The sequence below is a fragment of the Salminus brasiliensis genome, chromosome 8 (assembly GCF_030463535.1).
Source record: "Salminus brasiliensis chromosome 8, fSalBra1.hap2, whole genome shotgun sequence".
Taxonomy (NCBI): Eukaryota; Metazoa; Chordata; class Actinopteri; order Characiformes; family Bryconidae; genus Salminus; species Salminus brasiliensis.
In genome coordinates this window covers 24098001-24122381 of record NC_132885.1, presented here as the reverse complement: position 1 = coordinate 24122381, position 24381 = coordinate 24098001, and the positions used below count along the sequence as shown (strand labels likewise).

At 41.5% G+C, this 24381-nt stretch overlaps 3 protein-coding genes across 15 annotated transcripts in view; 1 reads left to right on the top strand and 2 right to left on the bottom strand.

The window, feature by feature from the left end:
- Positions 1 to 3635: 3635 nt before the first annotated feature.
- Positions 3636 to 11970, bottom strand: cdc16 (cell division cycle 16 homolog (S. cerevisiae)). 3 transcript variants are annotated; one of them, XM_072686170.1, is made up of 19 exons: positions 11812 to 11970; positions 11260 to 11314; positions 10910 to 11007; positions 10451 to 10489; positions 10132 to 10272; positions 8942 to 9101; positions 8726 to 8820; positions 8427 to 8560; positions 7908 to 7987; positions 7778 to 7827; positions 7616 to 7689; positions 7395 to 7520; positions 7102 to 7254; positions 6959 to 7022; positions 6077 to 6109; positions 5377 to 5438; positions 4362 to 4497; positions 4168 to 4258; positions 3636 to 4076 (listed from the first exon to the last, which is right to left on the bottom strand). In XM_072686170.1, the coding sequence occupies exons 1-19, from the start codon at positions 11857 to 11859 to the stop codon at positions 3847 to 3849; spliced, it is 1869 nt and encodes a 622-aa protein (XP_072542271.1). In that variant the 5' UTR covers positions 11860 to 11970; the 3' UTR covers positions 3636 to 3846. The 3 variants fall into 3 exon arrangements, with proteins under 3 accessions (XP_072542271.1, XP_072542272.1, XP_072542273.1); XM_072686171.1 differs by lacking the exon at positions 6077 to 6109; XM_072686172.1 differs by lacking the exon at positions 11812 to 11970 and having other exon boundaries at positions 10986 to 11007; positions 11260 to 11296.
- A 1428-nt stretch (positions 11971 to 13398) lies between these two features.
- Positions 13399 to 21521, bottom strand: dcun1d2a (DCN1, defective in cullin neddylation 1, domain containing 2a). Of its 3 annotated transcripts, none has more exons than XM_072686168.1 (7): positions 21453 to 21521; positions 16019 to 16235; positions 15711 to 15879; positions 15402 to 15532; positions 15224 to 15306; positions 14550 to 14646; positions 13399 to 14340 (listed from the first exon to the last, which is right to left on the bottom strand). In XM_072686168.1, exons 2-7 carry the CDS (start codon positions 16191 to 16193, stop codon positions 14261 to 14263), a joined length of 735 nt encoding a protein of 244 aa, XP_072542269.1. In that variant the 5' UTR covers positions 16194 to 16235; positions 21453 to 21521; the 3' UTR covers positions 13399 to 14260. The 3 variants fall into 3 exon arrangements, with proteins under 3 accessions (XP_072542269.1, XP_072542267.1, XP_072542268.1); XM_072686166.1 differs by lacking the exon at positions 21453 to 21521 and adding an exon at positions 17322 to 17409; XM_072686167.1 differs by lacking the exon at positions 21453 to 21521 and adding an exon at positions 17149 to 17308.
- tfdp1a (transcription factor Dp-1, a) overlaps positions 19977 to 24381 on the top strand; it is a 26597-nt gene continuing 22192 nt past the window's right edge. For 7 of the 9 annotated variants that reach the window (XR_011980034.1, XR_011980036.1, XR_011980037.1 and 4 more), the window contains exons 1-3: positions 19977 to 20045; positions 22378 to 22462; positions 22564 to 22630. Coding sequence is in view for 1 of the 9 variants with exons in the window: in XM_072686164.1 (XP_072542265.1) it covers positions 22451 to 22462; positions 22564 to 22630 (79 nt within the window). In the remaining 8 variants the exon portion in view is untranslated. Of the gene's footprint in view, positions 20046 to 21253; positions 21401 to 21992; positions 22004 to 22377; positions 22463 to 22563; positions 22631 to 24381 lie in introns of those variants that run through there. The other 2 variants (XR_011980033.1, XR_011980032.1) reach the window with 2 other exon arrangements.

Below are 24381 nucleotides of genomic sequence, written 5' to 3'. Positions count from 1 at the left end.
TAGCCTGAAATGCCACCAAAGACACAAGCTGTTACTCATTTATTACCACTAAAATCTCTAATCCAGTTGTCTACAGTGCAGTTTTTCCTTAACTACTAAATATGTAGTAATAATATCAGATAAAGCTTTGACTACATGATGACCACTCATATTAGCAGGACCACGTATCATTGTAGGGAAATATTGACTAGACATATGGTACCACTGGTACCAAAGCCCAGTTAAATATATCTGCAGTTACAGCACTAGTATAAATTACACAACTGTAAAAGTAAAAAAACTGTATTTCCAGATATCTACATAAATCCAGGTCCACATATCTATTAATTCATTCTGAGCATTGTAAATACTAGTCTAGGGTTTCTTAATATTAATTCTTATTAAGCAATATGCAATATGCATATATATATATATATATATATATATATATATATATATATATATATATATATATTTATATATATATATATATATATAAGCAATATGCATTTAAGATATGTCCAGTTTCAGCTCTCTAATGTTTAGTTTTATCTAAAACATTTTTTTATTAATATTATTAATACCTATAATTACTATGTGTTGCTGGTCAGAATGTGTAGATATCTGGAATCTGCTCGTACAAATAATTCTAGATATTTTTAATTAGACTTAATTAGAAAACATGTAACTCTAGATAGGAGAGAGTAAGGCTCAAGTAAATCTATGGTAATATATGACTACTTAGAATTACATTAAGGATATGTAGTTCTGGGGGACTAGTGAGAATGTCTTCTGAGCTCTGATATTAATTTTAGTTAATATTCCATAGTTAATGTCTGAAATGAGAATTTCTACAGTGACTGTATTTGAGTTACAGCTTGTAGACTTTTAGGGGCATTTTAGGCTAAAACAGCTCGCCAAAGCTATTTTAAGGTCATATGCTTATCCCTACAGCTTTTGTGGCTGAATGCAATCCAAACCAACCCTCACAGCAGTGTTCCAACATTAGTGCAACGCCTTCCCAGTAGAGGGAAATACCGCTGACTTCAGCAGGTCTGTATGGTGGTGATGTGATGGGGCAGATCTCATCACTCCGTTACTTTGAGACGTTCAGTGCTTCTCGGCTGGACTCTCGCTCTCCTCCGAGTCGCTGCTGCTGCTGCTGGTGTCGGTGCTGCCGCTAGGGGGCGGGGGTCTGAAGGGGCTGCAGGGCGGCTGGAGCCCAGAACGACCACAGCACTCACGACCAGGCACTGAAATACAGCAGGAGTGGACGGTCAGGGGGGCACGCGACAACCGGTAGAGAAAACAGGTAGCTAGACTATTACTGGACATGGTGATTGACCAGTTGGAATATAGGCTGAAAGACACCTGAGTCAAGCTGGTCAACCAGTTAAACCATCAAACTCAAACGACAACACACATTTGCTGGTCAATTTAGACAGATTGCTGCTGGACACGGTGGTGTAACAGCTGGACCAGGTTAAAAGACCACCTGGGTCAAGCTGGACCACCAGTTAATCCATCAAAATCACAAAATATTCAGCCAGGTCTGGTTTTGCAGCTTTGTCTTACCACTGAGGAAAGTTTGTTTCCCACTGGTGGTCTCCACGCACAGTCTCGGCGAGGGTCTCTCGGGGGTGGACACGGAGCTCTTCAGACTCGGTACGAAAGTGGAGCACGTGTCGAGATCTCCACACACGCGCTCGTGAGTGTAGGTCAGGTTGGATTTAGAAGGTGCGCAGCCCATCTCTCTCACAGCCTCTTCTCATCCTCCTGCTCCTCCTCACAGCTCACTGACCTGCTCTGCCACACTGAGGCCACGATGTGGGCTTGCCTCTCGCTGACCGCTCTGTAGGCTGAAGTGCCATGACGCTGGGTTTAGTGAGGAGGGGGCGTCACTGGAGGAGCGTTGGGGGATTCATCCACCAGCTGTGTTGGAGGGAGAGTGAAGGTAATGAACTGAATTAAAGCTTCAGAATTGGTAGTCAAAAGAGGCAGAAGAGTAGTCAGGTAAAGGGGCTAGTTGGGTCGTTTAATGTTATTGATGTTAAAAAAAATGATGTTTTTTTTCTACCCTATAACGTCTTTTTGTTAATATTTTTCATCATAGGACTGGATTTCTGATGCATCTGTGTGCAAACACACACACACAGTTCCTGTAGAGCAGCCCTCCCTGGAGCAGATAAACATGAACCTGTTGGCACCATGCCTATTGCCAGGCATGGGCTAGAGGGGTAAGTCATATTTTTGGGATGAATTGGGGTGGTGATCATCCAACATCCCCCCCAGAAAAAGCCTTTTCTGGACAGTAGAGGCAGGTAGGATCAACTTTTTCCCAGTACCTTTATTTTTGGAAGAAACATTGAATGAGCAGGTGTCCCAATACTTTTGTCCATATAGTGTACTTTCATTTGCATGCCACAGTATTTTAGGGACACTGGCTTTTAATAGCATCTCCATAGAAAATCTGCAATAAGAGAATGGAGCACTCTTAAGCTGAAGGTCATCAAGCCCAAAGCCAAGTGTCGACATATCTGCATTATCTGGATTGATGGAAGGGAAGAGGTTGAGTGGTAGTTGTGATCCAGGCACTGATAATCTAATATCAGTGCTTCAGTGATCTCACCTGTGCTCTTGTAGTTAAATGCTAGCAAAATCACTTTTTCTATATTAAAATATACTTTTTCTATATTATCTGTATTCATCATTCAATTCTCCAGGGGTGCAAAAGAAATTTCATCATAGATTTGGAGGTCTTTGGAGGACATGAGGTCTTCCTCAGAGCACTCATTTCTTTTAGTCTATTTCTCTCCGTTCTCTCCAGAGCATGCAGTCACCATTATAATGTGCTGGTGTCAGACATGGAGGTCTCTGCATTCTCTAGACTGATGGAGAAGGGGAGGGTTCGAGTGGTGGTTGTGATCCAGGCACTAATAATCCAATATCAGTACCTCACTGATCTCACTAAAGCTCCTGTAGTTAAACACTATCAAATCCTGTAGCAATGTTCCAGCATCTAATGTAAAGCTTTCACAGACTCAAAGTGGGGTCAGGCTTCCCATTTATTCTTTTCAGAACCATTTTTTGAAAATACAGCGTAATCCAAGTTTGCTTGGGGAACAATGCTTCTACTTGAGTGTAGCCAAACCGCTCTTTTACGTTCAATGTTAAATATGAATATGGACGGATCAATCTGTTTGTACTCTGCATTAATTTCATCCATATTTATGCAAGTTCTCAAAGCTTACAGAGAAGGACATAATTGAACCACTGGAAATCATTGGGGCAGTGTGGCCAACAGTTCAAGCAAAAGACAACCACTCCCATGTGGACACAGTGAAGAAGAACCTATGCCAGATAAGAAACTTATGGTGGTACTTTTCATACTGTGTATTAGACGTTTACACCACTGCCTCTTTCATCTTTTTTGTAGTGAGTACATCATCACAACCTCCTCCATGTTTGTTGTTGTCGGACACTTTTGACTCTGAACTGCCCTCTAGTGGATGTGTTCATCCAAGCCAATGTAAAGAACGCAGGGAAGCATGTGAGCAGTGACAGTAACACTTTTGTACGTAAAAGAGGTAAAATGAGCCTTTAGGCTGTTCTAACCACTTCTGCTAAAGGTCGAGTAAAAATACTGACAAAGGACGTATCGTTTAAATCGATTTTTCTTCATTAAAACCCTTTTGTATTCATCTTAATACATTTATTCATAATAAATTCTCCAGGGGTGCAACAGAAATTTCATCATAGATTTGGAGGAGTGCTGAATGTGAGGTCTTCCTCAGAGCACTCATTTCTTTTCTCAGTCTTTTTCAAATGTCAGTATCTATTTCTCCCCGTTCTCTCCGGAGCACGCAGTCACGTGCTGGTGTCGGACATAGAGGTCTCTAGCATCATGTCATTCTCACGCATGTCACATTCTAAGAGGAAGCGCTGGAAGGCGTCTGCAGGCGGCGTCTCTGGGGCCATAACGCTGCTCTCCTCTAGAGGCTGGGTCTGGCTGTCACTGTCTTCAGCCGATGTGCTGAGGATCTTCTTAAGAGCTGTCGAGCTGGGGATCATCTTTACTTTGTCTTTGATGTCAGTCCCTACGAAAGAAAAACAAAAGTTTCTATCAGCACAGTGATGTGCACTGGAAATCTATGAAAATCATTCACTTTTGACTTCCTCACAACCTACCTATATACGCATCAGAGTCACCAATGTACATCTCAATGCAGTGGCCGAGCATCGTAACAGAAAACGTGTCATCCCTTTTTAGACCAAGTGCCTGCAGACATAAGTGTTAGCAATGACGCTTAATGAAAATACTGAATTCTATACTCCTCAATAATAAGAAAAGGAGCATTCATTAAGGCAGCTGAATTGCTTACAGTATGAAAGTAGTCAATGGCACTTTCAAAGTCCCCCATGAGACTGTGCACATAGCCGATGGCTGAGTAGGTGGAGGCGTGCTGGGGGACTAGGACCAGGGCCTGTCGATGGTATTCCAGAGCCTGCTCATACTTTCTGCAAAGAAAAAGCCAAAACACATTACGAGTTTGGTAGGCTTTTCATTTCTCTATACCAGTGGTCCTACACATTTTGGTGGTTCCCTGCTCTAACCCGATGTCTTTAACTCAAGAATGGCTTGTTGTTAGCAGGTGTATTGGGAGCAGGGCAAACACTATATTAAGCAGTGGTTTCCACCCTTAATCCTTAATCATGTGATTGATATTACATTAAAGCCCATAAACCCAGTACATAATAGTGAAAAAAATAAACATTTAATCAACATATAATCAGCAATTACATCAAGTTAAATAGAGTGGTACCCATTAACAGTTATTAAAAAAATTGATATTAAATACCAATGAGGACGGTCTGCCGTTTTGCAGAAAGTAAGAACACCTCATTCCAAAATAAGCACTTAAATTAAAAGTGGGTGGCATTATCTTGAAGTACGAATTGCAAGTGTCTTTGAAATACAGCAAGTATGCATGCATAATTTATTGAGCACTGGAATACTGATCAAGTAGCCTATTTATGAGGCATTGAGAATAAACAGCAGGAAAAAAAAAATCAATGTGTCCAGGGCTCTCTGAAAGCTCTTCATTAAAAATCTCAATCTGAGTAATTCTTTAAACCTGCCCTTTTCAGGTTAGTTCCTAGTTAGCGCATCACTGTGCTGGGAAATAATGTGGCCCATTGAGCATAATAAGAGCACCACCTCTCAAAGGGCTCATCAAAACACAAATGAATCATCCTTAATGAAGTAATTAGGCATTAGGAACAACAGACTGAGGGATGGATGCTATCATGGATATTCAAACTTGGCTCCCAACAAAGGTTTACAGATTTGTGTAAAGAAAAAACAGAAAAAAACGCCACAGTTCCCTTCCAACTTACTTCAGTTTTCGACACACATGACCCAGATTGTTTAACAATGGCTCCCATTTGTCCACCGTTACCTGATGAAGAAGAAAAAAAAACTTGCTTTAACTTTATGACAAGAAACACTCAATACACTCATTTTCACACCTGCATTTTTTAGTCGGGTTAAATCGAACCCTGGTTCGTTTTCACCCTTGGGCCAATTAATTTGGGCAGGTGTGAACATAGTAATCACACTCGGACATGAACCAAGGCAATGCCCTAGAGACCCTAGAGAAGAGGAGGTCCCAAACAGACCCTCTCCTTGATCAGCCCCAACTATTAGGTGTACACCGAAAGCTTGAGCTAAACAGCTCCCTTAGCCAGGTGTAGAGATGTGTTGTAACGAAGTAGTACTGTATGCTGTATCTGCATTTACTTCCACCTTTACTTCACTACATATTTTGGATGAGTCAATGTTGAGTCATGCCTCAACATTGAGTAGACCAAGCGATCAAGCTGTGATCTTCATCACCTTCAAATACTCGTATGTGGACTAATGGCCTGAGATCTTTTAATGGTAGTTTTGTTTATAGAGAGTTAAGCTCAGTGTTTTAAGCTGGTCTCCTCACTTGTTTTTACATGCAAAACACTTGTATGTGGCAGGTTGCTGTCAATTCTGTTTAGCCTTTTTTTTGGCCGAGTTTGTTTAGAGTTAATTAAAGACTCCATGTACCTGTACTCTGTCTTCTACAGTCCTGTCCATGTCCTACAGCCAAAGGAATTGTGACAGTCCTTAAGTCTAAGCATTTGAAATAATATAAACAATGATATTCAAACTTTTGACTGCTTGCTGTAATAACTACAAAACGCAATACTTGTACTTTTACTTTCAGTACTTAAGTAGTACATTGTAAAATAAATTACTTGCAATACTTAAGTACACAAAATGTTAAATACTTTCGTACTTACACTTAAACATGGTGTTTAAAGAACACTTCTACTTTTACTCACTTTTTTTTTTTTTGATAGAGCACTACTTTTACTAAAGTCTGTGTCTTGTATTTTATACATGTGTAGCCAGGTTTTAACCTGGTATAGTGCCCAGATAAAAACTACAGCTATGAACAAATGTTATCTGTGCCGTTGCTCTAGGTTACATTCTCACATGGTTTGTTCTGACACACTTTGGTGCAATGGAATTTCTTCCTATGAGGGAAACAAACTGAACCAAGAAGAAAACATTTCAATTGACCTATTGATGTAAAATTGCCCTTCTTTAATGGTTCTTTAAGCAATCCCATAGGAGAATCGCTAAAGGTTTTATAAAAACAAAACGTGGTTTTGATAGGGATATGAGTGTGAAGAACCTTTACATCAAGTGAAGGTTCCATAGACCTTTAAATGGCTTTGCACACTTAGGCATCTCTGTAACAAATAGTGGTACTTTTATGCCATTGCTCAAGAAACCACCTGAAGCTTTATTTTTTTAAAATCTTTTTTATCTTTATTTTTAAGAGTGTAAAGTTAAAAAAATAAAAACCAAAATAAATGTAAAAGTGATTCCTTGAGTTTTAGCAAATATTTCCAAATGAAATTTGGATGACTGAACAATTACCTCGTTTCCAATTGCTTTGATTTTCTCCATTGCGTCTAGAAACAACTTCTCTGCTGTCTTCCAGCTGTAACAGCATAACGGGTAATTAGCAAAGAAAAAGTCAAGTTCTCATAAAACCTCTGGTAAATTTCTGGTCCACTCACTCTCCGTTCTGGAAGGCCACCACGGCTACCTCATGAATTACGAAAGGGTCCTCTGGAGCAATGCTCAGAGCCTGGCTGAAAAAGCGCTCTGCCAGCTTTGGGTTGTTCGTGAGTCCATACTCCAGGCCAATATACAGCATTGGTAAATGACATCTAATGAAGCAGTGAATATGATCAAAGACTAATAAAATAAAATAAAAAAATTAAAACCCCCACAACAACTTTTTTTAAGCTCGATTGCCATCTACAGTAAACAAATGCTAACATTTTTTAAGAATTCTAGGTTCACATACCCTTTCATTAGCTGGGCAGCGGTGAAGTAGGCTGCCATGGCCTGGTCATGCTCACTCTCCACAGCAAATGAATGGCCGTACGCTATCCAGGCAGGCCCATATGTGCGATCCAGTGTGGTTGCTTTACTACAAACCAAACACAACACAATGACAAACAGTTCACCCCTGGCTTTGGCTTGTCTTTGTGTATTTAAACAAACAATTTATAATAAAGGTTTTACCTTAGGTAACGCCGTGCATGTTCATTTTTGTGCCCTACCATAAGGTAGTAACATCCCACAGCAAACCACGACACCTAGGTAACGAGATCACACATATATTAGAACTCAATAAAAAAGTGGAAGTAAAATCAAATTAATTAAATTCAAGAGGGCTGTACTCACTGGGTTATTTGGGTATAAATCCACCAGCTTGTGTGAGAGGTAAAATAATTCTACAGAGACACAAATACCATAAAAGTTACCAACAAAATGTCTCAAGTTGAAGAGTAAAGCAAAGTCATTTATTACTTACCATTTGCTTTGCTAAGCTCCACTAGGGTTCCTATGTGCACCGGTAAACAATTAGCATGGAATGGGTCTTTCACCATTACCCTGGACAGAAAAAACATGAGAAGCACTCAATATGGGCCCCCTGAGAATGTGATTCTTTCAAGATGATGTTTTCAAGTCAACATACAGTGACCTGTTTCTAAAAGCTAACCGGCTATCTGTTTAGCTTTCTTACAGCACATCACCCTGAGAGGACACAATGAGAGGACAGTGACAGGGTTGTAAAAAGGCTTGTTGAGTACTTTTTGTCCCAACGTAAGTCACATAATTACTATTAATACATCTTAAAATACTTAGTAAATACATCCTTTGGCACATTTAAAAATGATATTTGATGGTTTCTAATGTTTGCTTTCATTTTACATAGCTTTTAAATCCTCTCCAATTCAGAAAAGGCTCTGTAAAACATCTTATTTGCCACAGTCATAAACCAACCTGCTTAGAACAGACTACAGATCCAAAGAAAACCTGAAAAACTTACATAGATGTGAGAGTGTAGCACATCTTAAAATCACAGTTGTAATAATGTCGTTCTGCAAGAGATACGACTACATCCAAGTTGTCTTGAAGACCATTGACCAACTCAGGCACGACCATCTCACTCGGCTTGTTATACTGTCAATTGCAAAAACAGCATTTCAGTCAGTAGTAGTTAATTAACACGTGTACAGCCACAATACTGAAATGTGATTTTCGCACGCAAATCTAAGCCTCTTCATCAAATAACATAATTAAATTAATAACATTATTAAATGAAAAGATAATGAGACAGACTCTCACCTTCTTTAATTTATTTTCATAAAGAAAGTGTAACAGTTCCTCTTCCTCTTCAGTACATTGTTGATTTAGGGGAAGGGAATCTAAGAAATCTCTCTCTGCAATGAAAGACAACGGCTAAAAAGATTGGCTCCAGTGGAATATCTTAAAAGCTCAATGATATTAAAAACAGGACAGTTCAGAATCCAGTCAGCTTGTATAGAAAACGTTTTCCCTCACCCTCCTGAGCAGTCAGCATGTGATGAGACGTTAAAAGGTCAAAGGCTTCAAAGCAGTAGACGTCCAGTTTTAAGGCCTCTTTGTAGCTGGATGTGGCTAGAGGTCTGTTGTCCATGGCATCATAGATTTTTCCCCGCAGGAGGCAGATAGAACTGCTGATCTGAGTGACATGGCAACCACAGGGAGTCAGAAACACTTAACCTGCTGTGGCCTTCAAGTGTAAGCCACATTACAGTGTGTGCAACCACAAACACAGGCCACCGAAGATAATAAAGATGTGAATTATGATCAGTTACAATTATAATGACCTGAACAATTTCAGGGTTTAGGGCATAACAAGAATTATTTTACTGATTTTATCTTCATTTTGATTGCACGCTGCTTGTCCATATAACTTCTAATTTCTAAAATGATGACTATTATTCAGACTGACATGAGTGCAGGGCAGTGAAAAGGTATTTTTTCTCTTTTTTCCTCACTTTACTTTAGTGTACACACAATGCAGTTTTTAAATATGTATTCCATTTCTTGCACATAAAGATGTATTCAAAATCTGTTTCACCCATGTGAAAAGGTAATTACTCCCTCAGCTACTAAATCGGCCAGTTAACCTGAATTCACAAATGGGTTCAATGTGATTAGCCACATCCAGGCATGACACACATGGATGATATACGTTTTAAATAAATCTTTATTTTCAATAAATGGAATATTAATATACAGTGATTATCTGATCCGATGCATACTGAGCAGATGAAGGTGCCACCAGAGAACAGCTGTGTGGGTAGAACTCACTCTCTATCAGCATCCTAACATGATAACCCTTAGTGACTTAATGAATCTCTGCTGCTCGGTTATCAAACTCTTTGCCGGTGTTTATCTGCCATGTACTAGCCAAACAAGAATACACACTCTTGCTAGTAGCCACTATACAATGTACCATACACGGCCACTGCTATGCAAAAACCTTGTGTCTCCGAAGTAGTAACTTTAAAGGAGAAATGGGGACAAAAAAAAAAAAAAAAAAAAACTTTCAGTGGAAGTTAATAAAAAATGACTTTAGTCCAAGTCATTTCGAGCATTTCTATTGGTCTATTGGTCCAGAATTATTTACACAGTGTACATAAGCAACTACAGAGTGCATCGATACAGACTGCATCGATTTTTAACAGCAAAAGAGAAAATCTTACTGAGGTTGGAGACATCTCCCATTCTTTGGCAGTTTCTCTGGTACCAATGTCCTCCTTTAGCCCTTTGTCTAATAACTTTTTACTTGCTGGTTCTTCCATGTCCAGAATGTCAAGGGCCTGCTGGTATTCTTTTGCAGCATACTGAAAGGAAAATGAAGATTTACAACATGAAAAACACTTAAATCCATAGTAAAAATAACTATTTGGACCCTGACGTTAATGCTTGCATGAACAAACATGCAGATGAATTAAGCCTTTGCTAGTAGAATAGCCCAAATGAAATTTCACTAAATGTGGCATATGGCTGACAAATACTCACATGGCACCTTGCAGCAAGATACTGGCAAGCTCCATACAGCTTAGGAAAAAAAAAAAGACATAACACAGATCTCAGAAACATACTCTTTCATTCCTCTCACTGTGGTGGCTCAGCGGTTAGAGCTCCGGGCTGTCGATAACAGGGTTGTGGGTTTGATTCCCGGGCTCGGCAAGCTGCCACTGTTGGGCCCTTGAGCAAGGCCCTTTACCCTCTCTGCTCCCCGGGCGCTGGAGTTGGCTGCCCACCGCTCTGGGTGTGTGTGTGTACTCACTGCCCCTAACACATGTGTGTGTGTGTGAGTGTGTTCACTACCAGATGGGTTAAATGCGGAGGACACATTTCGCTGTACACTGTACAGTGACAAATACGTGCACCTTTACCTTTACTTTACCTTTTAAAGAACGCCCTGGCTATCGGTAGTGGTGTTGTAGGAGTTTACATCCAAGTTACAGTCCTTACCTTGTCAAGTTTGCGGGACCGTAGAGCATGGGAGGCTCTGTGGTACTGAGAAGTAAGATAAAGGCACTGTGCTAACCAATAAATGTCTTGAGGGTCCTCTGAAAAAAATTAAAAATACAAAATATTACAAGGCCTTTGGTTTTATTTTGCAATCGGCATTTCTATTATTGCGTTCATCATGAACGTTTGACACAATGTAAAGGACAACTGCCAGATTCAAATTCTGTCAAAAAGTCAAAAACATTTTGGGTGACAGCAATGGAAGCTATATTAGGTCAGAGGTCAATTTGCCTTCATCATATAATGGTATAACACACAGCACAAGGAGTCTCAGGAGCTGAGATACCCACCATGAGATAAAGATGCTACTTTGTCAGCCCAGAAGAGAGCACTCTGATACTGTTGCTGCAAAACAACGAAGACAGGGAGACTCTGATGAAGTTGGGAACTTGGGACAACCTGAAGAACTTACATCCCACTACTTCTGGACAACTTTCAGCTAACTTGTGGAACTACTGGTTAGTCAGAGACCAAAAAAATATATATATAACTGCAAGTTATAAGTTCAGGACTTCTGATTAGAGCTGAAAGTAATGAATAAGCTGTCAAATCAGGCTGCAAGCTGAAGTTAGCTAGCTAGCAGTCCCGCTAACTATAGCTGGGTCCAAAGATGTGTTCATGTATAAAGAAGAATCAGTGTAATCTTGTGGTCACACTCGTCTGCAGTCTACAGCAGCTCACACCACTCGAACAGTGTGTGATAGCCAATTCCAGCTGTGCTGAGCTCGTTATCTACACCCCTCCGTTAGACACTACCAGGCTAGGCTAAGCTAGCGGCTCGTTTCCCCAACACTGCCTCTGTAACGGCCGCGCCAGCTTCGAGCCTCGCGGAGCACTGTTACCTGATCTATATAAAGCCGCACACGTTTCCGAAGTCTGTCGAGATTCATGCTGATCTTCTGGGTTTCACACACAAACCCGTGTCATGCCAGTTAAAGTGTGAGGGAGAAAATGCGCCGCTGTATCTCTCAAACCGAGACACGAACCCGCCTTCAGCATCAACTCTGTGTAACGCTACAAACTCCCCAGAAACACCGACACCACACACACGCGTTCCCATCTGCTGACGCGGGAGATTTTACATTAGGTAGCTAGCTATAATAAACAGTCCATAGACATGTCCATTATAGTATCAGAAATTCAGTTTAAAAAGTAAAAATGTGATTAGTACTAAGAAAAACACGAAATTAGTCATGTAAAGGTTTATTACTAACGTTTACTAACACGTACTATATGTTCCATTATATTATAAATAACTAATAATATAGCTGTAACACATAGCATAGCATAAGCTCAGCGTTCACTAAGTAATAATTATTAGGTTTTTCTAGTTCATAATAATGGGAGACAGTATTTTTTTCATTTGATTTCTTGAAGAATAAAAACACAACACAAATTAATACAAACATAAAAATAGTACATGTAAAAAAATGTACGGATTATATTATATTATATTATATTATATTATATCTTATGACCTGACCTGAATCTCATTAAGTGCCACAGATGCAAAGAAATAGAGGCTGCTATATTTTACATGAAGCAACACGCTGATCCAGAGCTGTGAGGCTGCAGTCCTGGAAGGCCACAGCTCTGCAAAGTCAAATCGAAGCAAAAACTACTAAAAATGTCTGCAGACATGTGGCCTACAAAAAGTTGACTGGCTAACAAATGCCCTAGACAGGCTTTCCTTTTTATAATGCAAGGTCTTACCTCTAAAATACCACATGGTGGCGCGCCTGAGCAGGAAAACGTCAGATGGAGACTCTTAACAGCTGACATTTAAGCAGAACTACAAATGGGGTGTGTTCAGCAAAAGTGGGGCATAAGGTAAAGTGTGACAAACAGGCTTTCAGTAAACAACTGTAAGCGAATAATTAAGGGGTTTCTATTATTCAGCATTTAGACATGGCCATACTTTTAACTCCCAGTACCAAAAGGTCTCTCACTGTGACTCATTGGTCTGGTCAGGTCATAACAATGGTACTGGATGGAGCCCCATCGCTCCAGAGAATGAACAGCCGAATACTGGACAGGGCTTCATGCCCTTCTCGCTGATGTTTGACATTGGGCAAATGTGATCTAGGGCTGCTTTAGAGTATACTTTTCTATGGTGATTATACAAGACACCTGTGCAATTCCACAAAACAGCAAGCACAACTTCATAATAGCTGAATTAACTGATTAGAAAGAATTTTATTTGAACTTTTTGAAATTTACTTTTGTACATTGATGGCTGGTTTCTCAAGACCAGTCAGTGGTAAATCTCCATTGTCACTGAAAGTATGTCCAAGATTAGGCTTAATGTCCACATATATCCACATAGTGGCCTAATTATGGCCAGCCATGGTCTGCTGCTTGGTGCCACATGCAAGTTAGCCTATGAGGTCTATGTTCACTGAGCTTAATGTAAAGAAGGGAAATCCAGATTTACTTGGGCAATAATTTATAATTTATTTTTTTACACAATTCTGAGAAACAGAAAAAAAGAGAAACACTGAATGGCATTGCTGTCACATCAGATATTAGCATAATACATGACCTAAAACAAAACATGATCTCGAGGCATTGAAGAAGTTCCTGTACACACTCACCTTCCCACACATTTAGAAATGCCTTTTTTGTCATGTTTTATAAAATATTGTTTATTTATAATATTTATCTCTGTACATACTGCTACAGTAGATACAGTATTTTACAACAGCAACAAGGTTTGTGCTGGTGGTGTGAGCTGCATGCTGCTCTGTCCAGGGGTCTCTGGCTTTGAAAGTGCATCTGACCTATTCATCCTCTTGAGTCCTATAGGAGGTGCATATCCAGGAAGAGAAATGTCTGAGGAAACATCGCTCCATTTGCGCTCCTAGTGTTCTATGGTTCAGTGTGAACGGAATAGTTGTGCAAGTGTGACAATGTCTGCTGTGAGGATGAGGTACTGGATTTGCGGAGATCCCCCCAGAATCCCTCAGGGTCTCTGGACAGGATTAGACTACCAGCAGCAGCAGCAGCAGCAGCAGCAGCTGACATCGTGCACGTGACTGTTCTAAAAGAAATCTTCAGTCTTCCACTTCTTCCATCCATACTTCTTCTCCTTTGTTCTGCTTTGAGGCCTGAGTCCTTTCCATCCCCTTCTCCCTTCATCAAGCCTGGTGGTTTCAAGTGTTTCTCCATTTTTTTCCTTTACTCGCGTGTGTGTGTGTGTGTGCGCGTGTGTGCAATTTTATACAAGTCTTTAAAAAAAGCTGAATTCAGTGAGGCGACAAAGACCCAAGCTGTCAAACAGCCGAGCCAGTCCTATACAGCTTTGCGCTTTGATCCAGTCACGATTGGCCGAGCAAATTCCACAAAGTCATCTATGAGGACTGGCCATGCTCCTAAAATAAAACAGAGGTCACATGATTACAATTCCACATTTTTAAAGAGGATTATTCTCAGCTTTCTTGAAATTAATTCCAAACTGTTGCTCCACAACCCAGCAAGTACACCACTCTTAATTACCTCAACATTGACGGTGCAGGCACGGAGCTATACAAGGCATGTTTTATTAAAAAAAAACACCACACACATTAAACTACACTCTCACCTTCCTCGTCGTAGTTTGACATGTCATCTGCAATCATGTTGCCAAAATCCAGAAGCAAGTTCCACGTATCTCTGGGAATTGATCGCTTATGGTGCTCCTATTGAGAGTGGAGCAAAAAGAAGAAAGAATTAAAAGATGGTCTTTGATCCTAAACACCAAAGAATTAAATTACTCGTTCCACTTTCTAGGAATTCCAATATTCTAAAGCTGTCAAAAAAAGAACAAAATTGCAAATGTATTAAAACATGCATGCTTGGACATTACACACTGCTGTGGATTTATTTGTGTGCCGACATTTTCCTTGTATCTTTATAGGCCACACAGGCTTTTCCTGGGAAGCACCCAAGTATATTTTGCACAATTTTAACAATATCCAATTCGTCCTACTTTAATGAATTCCAAAAGGGAACCATATGATACTTTAAGTAAGTCCATGAGATGCTTACTTATAAGAAAGAAGGATGTTAATTCATCCATCCGTTTCTTTATTTAAATGCCCAAATAAGTAAACACATGCTATGTGGCAGTTTTTAGATATCTACATATTCAAATAGCCTCCCCACTTCCCTGCGTGCTCCTCACAGTGGTTCCTTATTACTACACAGAACTGTTCAAAACTGTTCACTCTCTTCTATCTGAGCATTTTAAACTTCTCAGAGACTCCATAAACTCACCAATAAAAATCTGTTCCAGAGGTCAAGAAACTTGAAGCGGCCTGTGAGGACTAGGTTCCAGTAAGCTACTGCCATCTCTAAATCTAAAATCAGAAACACGCATGAAGGTAAATTCAAAAGTCATGCTCAAACTGGGATCTTGTTGGTGTGCTGTTTAGGGCCTCATCTTCACTATTACCTAAACCCTTCTGTCCAGGATTCTTTGCAAAGTTGAATGTAAACTGGTAGAAGTCCTTAAACTTTCCACTGTCTTTGAGTTCCTGTTCTAGTCGAGGAAGCATAGCCCGGAGTTTCTCTGGACTGTCACACCTGAGGGCCAGAGGGAGAGGAAGGGAGAGAGAGAGAGAGAGAGACACACACAAACACAGGTTATGTTTTTCTCATATCTCCAATTTTGCAGAATAACTGTTCTGCTCATTGTGAGCATGGGCTCAAACGATCATTTGATCATGATGATGATGATGATGATGATGATATCAGAGCATACCCAAGTTCTGTCATGCCATCGAGGAACTCTTTCCTGCTAAACTCGCATTGCGTTGCTGCTCGAAACTTCCACGCCACCACCAGAACACTAATGCTGGCCGGGTCCAGGTTGAGATCATCGCAGAACTGTTGTATTCCATCGATCCCGATCTTATTCTCATCCTGAGGATCTGGGAGACACAAAACCTTACATGCAGACAAAATCATGCACCGCCGGTCCTGCATAATTCCACTTCTGCTAGGGAGTAACCTTCAACAAGTGGTAAACACACAAGCAGCTACTGAAAGCACAGAAAGTGTAAAAGCTACCTTTGTATCTGTTGTAGAGCTGCTCCAGCTTCTTTCTGTCGATTGAGGTTTTCATGGATTCCTTGAAGTACAGATCTGGGTTCTGGAAGTAGTTGTCGGTGGCCACCTCTAGTTTCCAGTCATTCTGAGTGAGGCAGTACACAGCTGTCTTCTCCCCCGCTTGTGTGAAGGACATGAACTGCCGTACCTTGTCCTTCTGTGAAGACTTCAACTTATGCTGAATGGGCACAGAGGAGAAGAGGCCCTCGGTCACACACTCGGACAACCGGAGAAAGACGCACAGCAGGGTGTACAAACACAGACAGGCAAATATACTGAGAGGCAGAGACACACACATTCAGAGACACAGGGCAGGGCAGAAGCTGAAGATAGACAGAAGACAGTGAGGTAAGAGGGTGTTAATCAGACACTAGGGTTAGAATAAGCCAACACCTGGGCCAGGGTGGCCAGGGTGCCCAGGTCACCACAGACACGTTATAAAGTGTTTGAAGCGAGCAGTTGAGATTTGTTAGCTTCCAGCAGAAGAGACACAGACACTCACACACACACACTGAACTGCGACAGGCCACTTGCAAAACTAGCAGTTGGCCTGTAACATGAGATGACAGGGCTCTGACGAGCTCGGGGCGTCCAGTGCAAAAAACAAAAAAACAAAAACCATGTTGTGAAACGGTTATTTTCATCATGCAGAGTAAGCTTTTAGCTCAAACTATTTTTACAGCCGGGGCTGGAGGGACAGGAGAAAACAACCTGGCTGTTTTCTGCTTCACACAGACAAAAACACAGTGCACAGGCTGAATTCAGGAGGAGTGCAGCGGTGTATGATAGAGCCCGGAAAAGCTGGGTCGTGGGGTAATTCATCGACTGCGCCAGGACGACACTACACTACATCCAATTACGCACGGCTAATATTTTATCTTTAATATTATTAATAATAATAATAATAATAATAATAATACAAGTAATCGGCAGCGAAAAGTGCATGCTGCTCGACTGTTGAGGCTAAAGTCTGTCGAGTTGTGCAGCAACTGTCCGCATCTACCCCGAGGGCAGTCCGCTGGTCTACCCTCCACACCAAAAAGGGAAAGGTACGTGCGGGGCCACGGCGGACTCTAATATCAACAACTGACCTTCCTGCTCACAGCACCACAACATTTCTGCACTCAAAACACACTGGAGGTGCGACCGAGGCGGACGAAAAAGCCCGTCTGAGTGGCGCTACCACGACACGTCTCACACACGCTCGCGTCCTGCTGATGACAACGGTAAATACCACCGTTTGATAATTCCCCAGATCACCTACCATTTTATCACCCGCTGTTTGACCAAATTGATACCCAGTAGTCCCATATACGGCTGCGCGTGAGCGTCGAGGGAATGCGCTAGAGAAGCACGGAGCATGCGCACTGGCGCTCGGGCATGACGGGAAATGTAGTTTTGAAGCGGCTGGATGAAGCCGCGCCACACGGCTAAGCGCAAACGGCCATGTGCACAGTGTAGCACAGGTTTTTTTTTTTTTTTTTTCAACAAAAAGGTGTTTTGACTTTATTATAGAGTTAAATGAGCGTAAAACTCAGTTCACAATAATTAATAATTAATACGTTAACGAAACAAGCGGTGTTAACTTTATGTTTAGACGTCAATAAACTCAGGCAGCAGTTTTGTATTTGTCATGACACTTTTTGTGATGTATTACAGTGTTACTAATGTTGCTTCTGTATTATTATTATTATTATTATTATTATTATTAAGAAAAAGAAGAGTATTCTTGCTGTAAATATATTAAAAGATATCACACTGGGTCCCACAACTCAACAATTCTGCTAAAATACTTAATTAAAACATTTAATTTTGTCCACATGCCCTTAGACTTGTGCTAACTTGTCCACATAGCACCCCTGAACACAGCTCCAGGGGCCTGGGGTTTTCAGTTCCTGGATCGTGGCTCTGGTCTCTGTCTGTGAGGACTTTGGTGTGTTCTCCCTGTGTCCGTGTGGGTTTCCTCCCAAAAACACATGGTGAATGAATGGCTGTGCTAGGTGCAAGGTGTGTGTGGTATCCTGCAATGAAGTGGTGCCATGTTCAGGAGGTTCAGGAGGCCTTGCGTCCTGGGTTTACAGGTAGGCTCATGGCCTACCTCGACCCTGACTAGGACCAGTGGGTGAGTAGAACAGGAGATGGATGGATGGAAAATAATAAGCTATTGTTATATGCAACCAATTAGTACACAAAAGAAAAACACAACTGGAAAAGAGATGTGGTCCTTTTGTTGTTTAACTACATTGTCTTACTCCACGGTTCTCAAAGTGAGGTCCAGAGAACCACAGTGAGGGTATAGGTCAAGGATTTCACAAGTATTTCATCTGAGCCTATATAGACTTTGAAATTAGCGACAGTGACAGCAGATCAAAAATGTAATGTTTCTCATGATTCGAAGAAACAAGGCCAAGATATATCTGGTTACAAAGCACCCTGAGCACACCAGCTAGAGAAAAGAACTGTTCACACAAGGATAGGTGGGATAATCTCCATAAAAAGCAAATGGCGAGTCAGGACACTATTAGCAGGTGAGTGAATTCCTCTTAGGTAAAAGCTGTGTCACTAATGAAGAGCTTGTGCTCCAGTCAAATGAACATAATGATACTATTGTACTTAAAAACAGCTGGATTTAATTTATTGGACCCCAGATTTACTAGATAGGTTGTAACAACTCTGTTCAGCACCCCACATATTAAACTAACAAAAATGCCTCTTGGAGAACATACTAGATTCAGTTGGTTAGGCCTCATGAATGGCACCTATACTATTAGAGAGGATTTCTGGGAGAGTCTACAGAATACTCTCCCACTTGTATCCTGTGGGAATAATCTTTATGTTCATCATCTCCGAAGAACAGGTAGGTTTCTGATCAAGCACTTTCTTGGCCCAAGTTTGTGAGTGACCAGCATTTGGCCCATTAGCTCAGGCTCTCGTTCACTCTGTAGTAGTACAGTAGCAAAGGGTACACAAGGTTTCCCTAACTTTTAGGCCTCAGTCGTCTTACTGATTAGGCCAGTAAGAAGTTGCAGAGTCAGCGCTCCACGACACACCCCAAAATGTACATTATGTGTGTTTATCACACACACACTGTGAGAAGACTGTCAAAGTCTTGTGTCACAGTTACTGTGTGTGTGTGTCTTAAATTGTGAACTTATTTTTATTATTTTTGACTTGCATCCAATGCTTATTTGTGTGTAATATGACCAATGAGTAAATGAACATGGACACACTGATATTAGTCATTATTTAGCAGCAAAGTGAGTAAGTTTAAATATCAAATTCAGCTACATTTTGGCCATTTGATCTGGCACAGTCATGACAGCTCCTTGACAGGGATGATTAGCTCAGAGTTTTTATCTTTATTTCACAGATGGTATGTAGCATTGCGCTTTAGTGCTTTAGATAGATAGGCAGCCAAATGAATAAACAGTGTGTGATCATTCATTTAAAAGATGTTTTTGGAGTCTACACCAGGAGGGAAACACTTTTTACTATATTTTTAATGTAAAATATCAGGCATTTGTCTACATTCTCTCCAACCGCCCTTTTGTGCTCTAGGAGTCTTTACAGCTTAATTCATTCAGATTTTCTACCAGACATTTACTTGGTATGCTGGAAACGTTTAAACAACGTGGTCACCCACACAACCTCACTTCTCCCACATCACCCCCAAACCCAAGCCTTCAAACTTCTCGAGCTTTGTTGGTCTTGGTGGCAGCTGCTCGCAGCGTCCTTAAGAAATGGGAGGGTGGAGCCGGGTCAGGTTGGCCAATGAGAGGCTCACAACATTGCAAGGCACTGCACTAACCAATCATAGCGGCGCAAAGGCGTGGCCTCGGTGAAAACGACTCTGTTGCGTCACGGGGGTGTTCATCCAATCAGATTGGAGCTACCGTGGACACCGCCAAGCTCAGTTTTCGGAGGAGCTGAAGAGGGTGCAGCCTGGACTCGGCGCTGAGCTTCATTCAACCCGTGAATGCAGCCGACTGTAAGACGTTTCAGCCTGGTTATACTGTTAGGTCATTTTTAAGCGCGGTTAGGTCTAGAATCGGAGCGCTTTTATGTTTCTTGCTGAAGCGATTTGTGTTATCTTTGTGGAGCGTTAACGAGCTTAACAGCTATAGCTGTGCTGGCTAACTCAGAGCCACCCGTTAGCCGGTGCTATCAGTGTCACTCCCTGGTGCCTGGTTAGCTTAGCGGTCTGGTAACAGGGGGCTAGCTGAGCTGTCGCCCGCCTGTTAGGGGTAAACAACCCACGGGCGGCTACGTCGGCGGTTAGCTAGCCTCCCAGCCGTACAGTGTGCCAGATCACTAACACTTAGCCACCACTAGACAAGCTGCGAATAAATATCTAGCTAGTTAGCTCCCATCTAATGAGCTGTAGCTGTCAGGCTGAAGGGTAGAGCCGGTCATACGTTACTGAAAACGAAGCGCCGATCATCTCATCTCATCTCAGCTCTCTATCTGAACATTATATTATCGCCTGAATGGCTGCCCAACTAATTCCCTACTCGTCTTCTGTCATGCTCGCTAACCACCATCAGTAGCTAGCTAATAACAGGCGATCAGACCTGATCTGTCCGAGTTTTAGGCAGCCAGCAGCCTGAACTGCTTCCCCAGGAGTAGATCTAACGTTGCAAGATCCCAGATCTATCAGTCGTTGTTCATCCAGGCCTGTGACACATGAACAGGCGAACATATCAATTGCCTTAGCATGTAAAAATGGCTGACCTAGCCCAAGCACTGGCCTAAGATGATTACTTTGCTAATGCAGTCATCTAATGGCCATCTGAAAGAAACGCACACGTCCAGCTAACGTTACACACTAGTCAGTTTCGTCGCCAGTCACCTAGATAGCTAGCTAGATCTTACACTAATGGGCTGCGTCGAGGTCGGTAACGTTAGCGAGCACGACCCCAGCCTCACATTTCACAGACATGCTGCTTTCACGACTTGGCTTAAAACGCAGACCACGTCAAAACGAGAGCACGTTTTTCTCAGCTTTAGCAGCTCGTTTCGCAGAGAGAAAGGAGACTCGTCCATGTGAATAAACTCAGTGTCGATAAGCAGCTGCTGTCTTGCTTGTGCTCGCATCCATTTTGTTGATGCAAGTTAGCTGGCTAGTACAAAATAAGCTTTCCCTGACCCTCGTCGTGGGCCAGAGGCGTTTGCGATGGTCAGTCACACGACAAGGCATTTTATTACCAGCACAAACTTTTATATGAATATTATTGGAGTTTTTTGTTTCCTGTTGTGAGAGGGGCTTTCAGACCTCCTCTTCCTCTATCCTTAAAGCTAGCTAGGCTAGTGAGCTATGCCAACAAAACCCCAGGACCCAAGAAGGTATGGTATACAAGACAGTATTGACTTTAAGTTCAGTGGAAAGTTTTCATACTTCACTTTTAAAAGTCCGGTGTAGCTCCAGCCTGCTCTCAGAGCTCTGCACGGACAGATAGGCGCCTTGTTTTGAACGGATCCCGCGTTGTTTTGCCTCTAAATGACGGTTTCGCTACAAAACAACGTGTTTCAGGACCAGCTAGCTAGCACGAGCTAACTCAGTGCTAACATGCTGTGCACTGCCTGGCCCTGTTTGTTGACTTTTTAGGCTTTTCGTGCAGATTATACGAAAGACGTATAGCCCTGTTAGCTAGCAGCCCGCAGATCGGCGGCATTTTCGCAGTCTTTTAGAACTTAAGGGACTGTCTGAACGCCAGCCTGTAGAAATGAGCTACTTTCTGGGTGAAATAAGTTATCTAGCACGACAAGAATGGTCACATATGTATATCAGGGCTTGGTTTGGGTGGCTGTGCTCAGACCCTGTGATGTTTTTTGGTAAATATGAGAGAAATGTGTGGTTTAATCATCTCCAGTTTTTGGGAGAGCCTGGTGCCTGGTGCCTGGTGGATTACATGGATGGAGCGAAACCCCTCCAAAATAAGAAATGCTGTAAGCGTCCACATTTTGGTATGGGTAGCACTCAGTCACGTAGCTAGATGTAGCGGATTTGTGCCGAGTTGTGAAAGCAGACTGAGGCCTGCTGTAATGTAGCTAGCCCCCTCATTTTGAGAACAGCCCAGGTTGTCAGAGCAAACGTGCTCCTACAGTCATGCTCTTCAGACTGCAGCCAGTCTATATACCGTGCTTATAAGGTGCTTACGTGTTGATTTGGATAAACCTGGCTGTGTTTATTATAGAGGTTGTAGATGATTGTGGCTGAAATTGTCCATTCTGCACCAATTTGAAGCAAATGTTTGCCTGTAACCTCGGTTACAGCACTGACAAACCTTTGTGCCAAAAGCTCTCTTGTGTTTCTTTTGCAGGAATACTCCTTTGTGAACATTTGGCTCTGATTCTCCAGTTAGACCCAGCCTTTGCTCCTCTTCCCCAAGGATCATGGCCAAAGATGTAAGTGTTTTATTTCTGCTTTTGGTTGCACGTGAGCGCCTGTTCATTGGTATGAGCAATGAGACCGAGCATGTCCTCATTCTGTTCCTTCCTCTCCATAGGCTGATCTGATTGAGGCCAATGGGGAGCTGAAGGTTTTCATAGACCAGAATCTGAGCCCCGGCAAAGGTGGGCAGTGTTGCTAGATGTTCATGGATAAGATGATGTTCATGTTTGTGTTTGATGGGGGTGGTCTTCCAGGGCTTCGAGACCTCTCAGGTTTACATAGTTCCGAATTAATGTCTGGTGTTTAGGATAACTAGCTAATCATGTTTGCAGCAGATGTCAAATTTTCATTCATAGGCTGTTTAGACCTTGCATCGGCTTAGATTTTAGATTTTGGTGATTTGGATTATATTTGGATTTTATCTGGTACTTAAAAATCCAAGGGCAAACACTCACAGAATACATTAAGATAGGGGTTACGATCAGATCACTCCAACCACATTCGGAGGCCAGAGATGCTCTCGACCACATTCAGAGCAGTGGAAATGGAACGTCTGCAAACAGTTACAGATGGCAGCTCTGGCACTTAAATATACAATACATGATATGCATCACTCCTCCATTTTCACATATACAAAATAAGTAAGTAAAATAAGTAATGATGCCAGATATTTAAAAACTATTTTTTACAAACTCTCAGTTCAGTCATTTTAATTTCAGATGTTCTGCACTGACTGTCATTATGCTAAGGGTCTTATTCTCTTTTTTGATGAAACATACAGTTGGTCAGTGTTTTTTAAGTACTGACAATATCCTCGGTATCACAGTAACATTCAGAATGTTATTAATCTACATACAATTACATAATCAGAAATGGATATAATCATTGAGTGCTGACTAGCAGGTTTGAGGATAATCGTCCTCCACTGCAGATGATTCTTTTAATATATCACATCTTGGTATTAATTGTTGACTAACAATGTTTACAGTTAGTTCCCAGAAGCAGAACAGGAACTCTTGATGTTTTGAATAACTTTTTTTTACGCAACATCAAAACCAAATTGGCAGCAAAAATCAAATGTCATCTGTTTATGCTAACAACACATTGTTCAGAAAAGCTTAACCACAATCTGCCCGAAGTGTATCCATGCGATCCAGACATGACATACATGTTAATGCAACATAACAGCTCATGACCTGAAGAAATTTCCCAATGAACATGAGCTGAAAGCGGCTGGTTGGGTTTATTCGTTATAGGAGCAGTTTATTAACCATAGTCCTGAACTTTACCCACCCTGGAGCAGGTCTGGTGTACACAGCATGTATAGGTGATAAGGCTTGGTAAAATTATCCACTGCCTTGCTTTCTGGGACAGGGCCAGGTGCTGGGGAGAAATTGCAGTGTGCCTAGCCATTATGCACTATATGGGTTACTACAGGGTTATTGAATTCTGGTCTTAGAAGGCCATTGTCCAGCACAGTGGGGATTTTCCAGCTCAGATGTACTAGGGCTGGGCGATATGGTAAAAATACTATATCATGATATTTAAATATTTTTTTTCGTCGTACACAATATTTCTCACTACATGTAATCACAGACTAAAAACATCAGTAGTGACAGATTCTTAAAAACTACTACTCAGAAACTCTCCTGTACCAAATAGAGTGATTTTCATTCAACGTCTGCTGCTCTTCTTGTAATTACACTGTTTGTAATAAAACCTGCAGCTGATCAGTGTTTATTAAGCACCAACAGTATCCTCAATATGCTTAGAAGCATATTATCACTAACAAAATTGATCCTGATACAATAAAATATCGTCATATTGCCCAGCTCTAAGATGTACCCACTAGTTGAATGAAGTGTGTTTGAGCTGGGAAATCACTAAGCAGTACTGGACAGTCCGAGTCCAGAACTGGAGTTGAAGAACCTTG

Bases quoted from the DNA above. Each gene is read 5' to 3' on its own strand.
- cdc16 (XM_072686170.1), bottom strand. From the start codon at position 11,859: ATGAATCTCGACAGACTTCGGAAACGTGTGCGGCTTTATATAGATCAG. The intron at 9,102-10,131 runs GTAAGATTTTCT...CATGTCACTCAG, and splicing joins GGGAGATGTCTCCAACCTCA to ATCAGCAGTTCTATCTGCCT. The intron at 6,110-6,958 runs GTAATTGTTCAG...CTTTGGCTGTAG, and splicing joins TCAAAGCAATTGGAAACGAG to GACATGGACAGGACTGTAGA.
- dcun1d2a (XM_072686166.1), bottom strand. The intron at 15,880-16,018 runs GTAGCTTTTACA...TGTGTCTCCCAG, and splicing joins GCTCTACAACAGATACAAAG to ATCCTCAGGATGAGAATAAG. The intron at 14,341-14,549 runs GTGAGAGTGTAG...GTTTTATTTTAG, and splicing joins GTCAAACTACGACGAGGAAG to GAGCATGGCCAGTCCTCATA.